This window comes from Bactrocera latifrons, unplaced genomic scaffold, assembly GCF_001853355.1.
Source record: "Bactrocera latifrons isolate USDA-ARS-PBARC rearing strain unplaced genomic scaffold, ASM185335v1 scaffold_259, whole genome shotgun sequence".
Lineage (NCBI taxonomy): Eukaryota > Metazoa > Arthropoda > Insecta > Diptera > Tephritidae > Bactrocera > Bactrocera latifrons.
Genome location: NW_017536174.1, coordinates 83878 through 88955, shown reverse-complemented (window position 1 = coordinate 88955; position 5078 = coordinate 83878). Strand labels below are relative to the sequence as shown.

Genomic DNA, 5078 nt, shown 5'->3' with positions numbered 1-5078 from the left:
TGGACGGACCTATTTTGACAGCTGCACGACTACACGACTGCAGGACGACAGTTGTCGTTCCAGCTAACTTCAATTTTACCCTATATTTGCCAACGACAGTGGGACGACAGTAGAGTAAACAGTAGATTGGAAGATAGAGAAATGAGGAAGAGTGGTGATGCCACTAATATGTAAAATGTAAAATTATTCACAGCTCTAACAAATTTGACGTCATTTTACAAATAAAAGCATAAAATAGCTCTGTGGCATCACCACTTTACCTCATCTCTCTATCTTCCATTCTACTGTCAACTCTACTGTCGTCCTACTGTCGTTGGCAAATATAGGATCAAATTGAAGTTAGCGAGAGCGACAACTGTCGGCCTGCCGTCGTGTAGTCGTGCAGTTATCAAAATTGGTCCGTCCATAAGAACGTGTGTATTTTAATATTTGACAGATGTCGTTTGCAGTCTGTCGCGAGCATTGTATTCAGCACATCAGGAATAAATCTTTATCTCTGTTATCTATGGTGACTACGCCAATCAACGCGGTAGAGGAGCCAATCAAAGAGTTTAAAATTTACGCATAGGTCATTATGCATTTCTGAAATCACATAAACGATGTTTTTCAAGGGAAATGCAAGCTTGAGTGTAAGACCTAATCGTAATGAAATCTTACCTTTTCCTCCGTTCAAGAAACCTCAGCCTATTGGATATTTTAGCGTCGTAGGTGGAGTTTTGCGAGAATATGAACCTAATGCTCAACAACTGCGTTACTACAGACCTCCGTCAGCTCAAAAATTTCCTCTTGACTTAAATGAAGGTCTTAGTTTAGCTATCAAAAAACCAGAAACAGTACAAGAAGAAGGACTTGACCACTTATTAAAATTTATCTTTGATAATCGTGATCGTTTAACAAGGTCTTTATCTGCATGCGAAGACAAAAAACATCTTGTTGCTGAATTCGTGTGCTGGCGAGGGCTTTTACGTTTGTTGATGTGCACTCCATATGAATATCGAAGTGATTGGTCAATAGCTGTAACACGATTTAATGGCACGTTTTATCTTTGGAAACGTGACACTGATAATGATAAGTTTCAGCGTTCTCAAGAGACTGAACAACAGCGTACATTTGCATCATGGGGTTTCAAGTTTGAACAACATTGTCTGACAGGTGCGTAGTTAAGCCAATTCTAWAAATTAAATAATCCTACTCTTCATAGAATCGCCGTTTCTGGAGCCGGACACAAGTGTACCAGTTGACGAATGCAGCGAATTTTCGTGTGTTTTTACTTCAAAAATTGGGAGTCTGGATGTACTATACGGTGCTGAAATGGATGGCATTGAAAGTGAGCAACCGATATTGCTGTAAGTAAAAATATTTATTTATATTGGTTTTAGATACAGGATTTATTTTTTTTAGTGATGATAACCCAACATATTTAGAAAAATTAAAATTTGTCGAAGTAAAAGTACGTCAAAGAAACCTAAATAAAAATCAAATTCAGTCTTACAAACGTCATAAAACTCGTAATTGGTGGTGCCAATCATTTTTGGTAGGTATTCAAGATATATATTTGGGCTTACGGAATGAGCAGGGACAAGTTGAACGCATCGAACACGTTGAAGTACGATCTTTACCAAAGCAAGGAATAGTAAGTATCAAGAATTAAGGAATTGGCATATTCTAAAAAAAAAATTTTATATTTTCAGAACCAATGGACACCAAATGTTTGTGCGACATTCTTGATAGATTTTTTGAATTACATAAAATCACTAATGTCTGAAGTGAATTGCCCGTATACTGTTTACGATTTTTACTTCAACTCCAAACGCGGTACTGTAACGTATGAATGCTTACGAGGGAAGAACCAATATTCATTTCTCCCAGACTACTACATTGAGTTAATGAACCCTAAAAACAACAGTAAAAATAGTAAATGAAATTAAATRATTCTTTGTTTCAGACGTAATACATAAGTAAAATATGTAAAGGTGTGAATAAATTAAATACTTTTCATACAAAATAAGAACACTTTATATTTCTTTCCTATCAGTATATTTTATTCAAATAAAAAAGTTAATTTTATCACTAATTAATTAATGAAATATTATAGATTTTCAAGCGCTGTGTATGCTGAACTTAACATGAGAATGTTTAAATTTATGTAATGGAAAAGTTTGAACATGTCAGTGGTGACAAAATATGCAGCGTTGTTAAGCTCTCAAAATGAAATTTCAACAAATTTCCGCATACATTTAGAGTTCTGTTTTCTTCGATTTGCCRCTGCGGTCAAATCCATTGAGTTCATTCGTAGCGTGTTTGGCGATGTACTTAATGAAGTCGTCGACCTCACGTCCTTCGTTGTAAGCAACTGGTTTGTCTTTTTGATTTTTGGGCAGCCAGAAAAGTGTTGGGAATYCACGAACATTGAACTCTGGTGGAACATCATTGGCAGTGGCATCCATTTTAACAAGTTCTACCTCTTCATTCTGCAATTTCTCGGCAACTTCATCAAATACTGGTGCCAATTTCTTGCAATGCCCACACCAAGGTGCATAAAATTCTACCAATGTATCTTTATTGTTATTAATGACTACTTCGTCGAAGTTTTTAGCAACAGCAACTTTTACGGGGGCATTATTGTTTTCTGGAATGGGCTCGGACTTCACGTAAGGTTCAAGTTCTCCATCAAGTAATTTTTCAACAAAATCTCGTAGATTTTCGACCGAAAATTCCTCCTTCAGAGCATATTTGAGATTCTTTTCATCGCGGGCTAAAATGACGGGCTTGTCTCCAACAAAGTCATAGCCATACTCATTTAGTTCATGTTGGAAATCATCTTTTGCGCTAATAGCGAATGTTGCTTTGTTAGTGAATTCCTTCGCCACTTTGAGAACGCGATTACGCCAATAATTTGTTCCTTTAGGGTTCTTTACATAATCAACAGAGTAGTACGCAACTATAAGTGGATTTTTAAAATCGCGAATAGTATCCTGGGTACGATGACCGACCAAACCATGGCTGTGAAAGTTTTAAAATCATCATTATTTAGTAAACATAAAGCACAAACATTATACAGCTTACAAATTCTCCTTCACGAATGTACTTAATTCAGATTCGGATGATCCCTCGAACTGAACGTTCGTTTCCTCAAATTTATTCGCCAAATGTGGTGCACGGAACAGCACAATCTTTTCTCTGCGCATTGTATATGTAAAAGAATAGTTAAAATATTTCGGATTAAAAAATATAGTATAATTAAAGAAGTTTATTTTTTATAAAATTACAAAAAATATACATCTGATCAAAATATTAAGTTATTCTTGAATAAGTCTTCGAATTTAGATTAATCTTCGTTTTAGAATATTCTTTTTCGTAGGTTCACTTACGTTTCTCCATATTTAGCGAGTACATCAGGATCGTTACTATGACCAAAACGATATTTCTCTCTATTCTTATCAGCGAATTTGACGAACAGTTTAGCAAGGGCTACATCTGGGTCTTCGAAGAAGCCAAATATCGTTGTATCCTTGGTGTCTAGGAATTTATTAATTTCATCAACCGATTTAATATTTCTGGAAGCTGGTCCAACTTGAGCTCTCATGTATTTCACAATTCCATTTGCTTCTCGTGGTCCACTATAATCTTGTGAAACTGAATCACCACGGAAAATCTTAAGGGTTGGATAGCCGCTAACAGAGAATTTACTGCAAGTTTCTTTACCAGCTTCTGTGCAATCAACCTTAATAATTTAGAGTACATAAGTATCTCAAATTGCATAAATAAATTAGTTTATCCACAAACATACCTTTGCCAAAGCTATTGGAGGGTCGTCACCCTTTACGAGCTCCGCAGCTTTGGCATACTCGGGTTTTAATCTCTTACAATGTCCACACCTAAAAATAATACAAATTGGAAAAATTTGATAACATCAACACTTCTTTAAAATTACAAATTTAAAAGTTTTCAAATAAAAAAATAATCTTATCTAAATTGTGTAAAGTATTTAAGGCAAAACAATTAACTCGGTTAAAAATACAATGAAGCCTTATCTCCACATGTACTTCTTATCGCCACTAAGTGTGGTACATACTTTAGGCATTTCTACGGTGTTTTTTTCTATGAGATTCAGGGTATAAGACCTTAAGATGCTGGTACCACATAAAAACTCATTGAATATGGTGATATGTTACAAATTTTAATTAAGGTTTCATTCAAATATTGTTACATGTTTGTACATACACATGCATATAAAAATTCCAAATTCACCCTAAACAAATTCCTATGCAAGGTTCAGATTCGGAGATTTGTCAGACGGACATAGGAAATATATGTAAACGTACAAAAGCTAAAATTTAAAATAATAGTTCTTAAAACACAAAATCATGACACACCCCAAAGTTTCTTTAAGGAAGCTAAATGTACGCTATACATATTTTTATAAACAGATTTAAGTTATAATCAATCAACGTGGCTTAAAATTAGCCTTTTCTCTTTTAATTGTTGAGGAAAGTACGAACGAGATGAAACATTTTACCGAGCAAAATTAAAATGGCTTCCTGTAGAGATGACGTGTTATTATTGTCTTAGCAATTTATGTGTCAATAATATACTTTTTGTAATTTTGTTTCTAAATATTTTTAACTTACCATGGTGCATAAAACATAACTAATGTAGTTTCATGTTCCTTCAACACAGAATTGAAATTGTCATCCGTCAATTCCAGCACATCTTGCTCAGCGCCAGCAACTAGTGCCACGGAAATGCAAAGTACCACTAGTAGTCGATGCATTACAAATCTCTTATAATCGGCGCGTAGTTTATTATTTATGCAATCACAACTTTAAATGAATCTTGAAATCCGTCTAAGTAAAATAATACTTCTAGGTAATACGATCAACCACAAAATCATCTACCGGCTTCGGATGATGAATGCAAATTAATTGATTTCTTTGGCAGTGTAGAGTTGTACATTTGTAAAGACAGGTGCTGCCATATAACAAGCTTTGGCGTTTAACTCGGAGTTTTCTATGAAAATAATATTTAACATGTCATACCGCAATGCAAAAACAATCTAAATTATTATTTTTAATTAT

At 34.6% G+C, this 5078-nt stretch overlaps 2 protein-coding genes across 2 annotated transcripts; one reads left to right on the top strand and one right to left on the bottom strand.

Moving 5' to 3' along the window:
• The first annotated feature begins 462 nt into the window (after positions 1 to 462).
• On the top strand, positions 463 to 2008 carry LOC108969587 (decapping nuclease DXO homolog). The gene is made up of 4 exons (XM_018934385.1): positions 463 to 1152; positions 1202 to 1346; positions 1402 to 1633; positions 1692 to 2008. The coding sequence occupies exons 1-4, from the start codon at positions 600 to 602 to the stop codon at positions 1920 to 1922; spliced, it is 1161 nt and encodes a 386-aa protein (XP_018789930.1). The 5' UTR covers positions 463 to 599; the 3' UTR covers positions 1923 to 2008.
• Positions 2009 to 2084: 76 nt separating this feature from the next.
• On the bottom strand, positions 2085 to 5078 carry LOC108969586 (protein disulfide-isomerase A3). Its single transcript, XM_018934384.1, has 5 exons — positions 4632 to 5078; positions 3791 to 3878; positions 3372 to 3724; positions 3067 to 3180; positions 2085 to 3003 (listed from the first exon to the last, which is right to left on the bottom strand). Exons 1-5 carry the CDS (start codon positions 4772 to 4774, stop codon positions 2238 to 2240), a joined length of 1464 nt encoding a protein of 487 aa, XP_018789929.1. The 5' UTR covers positions 4775 to 5078; the 3' UTR covers positions 2085 to 2237.

Excerpts from the sequence above, each read along its gene's own strand:
- LOC108969587 (XM_018934385.1), top strand. The coding sequence starts at position 600 with ATGTTTTTCAAGGGAAATGCAAGCTTGAGTGTAAGACCTAATCGTAAT. Across the intron at positions 1,347-1,401 it reads AGTGAGCAACCGATATTGCT|TGATGATAACCCAACATATT; the intron begins GTAAGTAAAAAT and ends TATTTTTTTTAG. Across the intron at positions 1,634-1,691 it reads CTTTACCAAAGCAAGGAATA|AACCAATGGACACCAAATGT; the intron begins GTAAGTATCAAG and ends TTATATTTTCAG.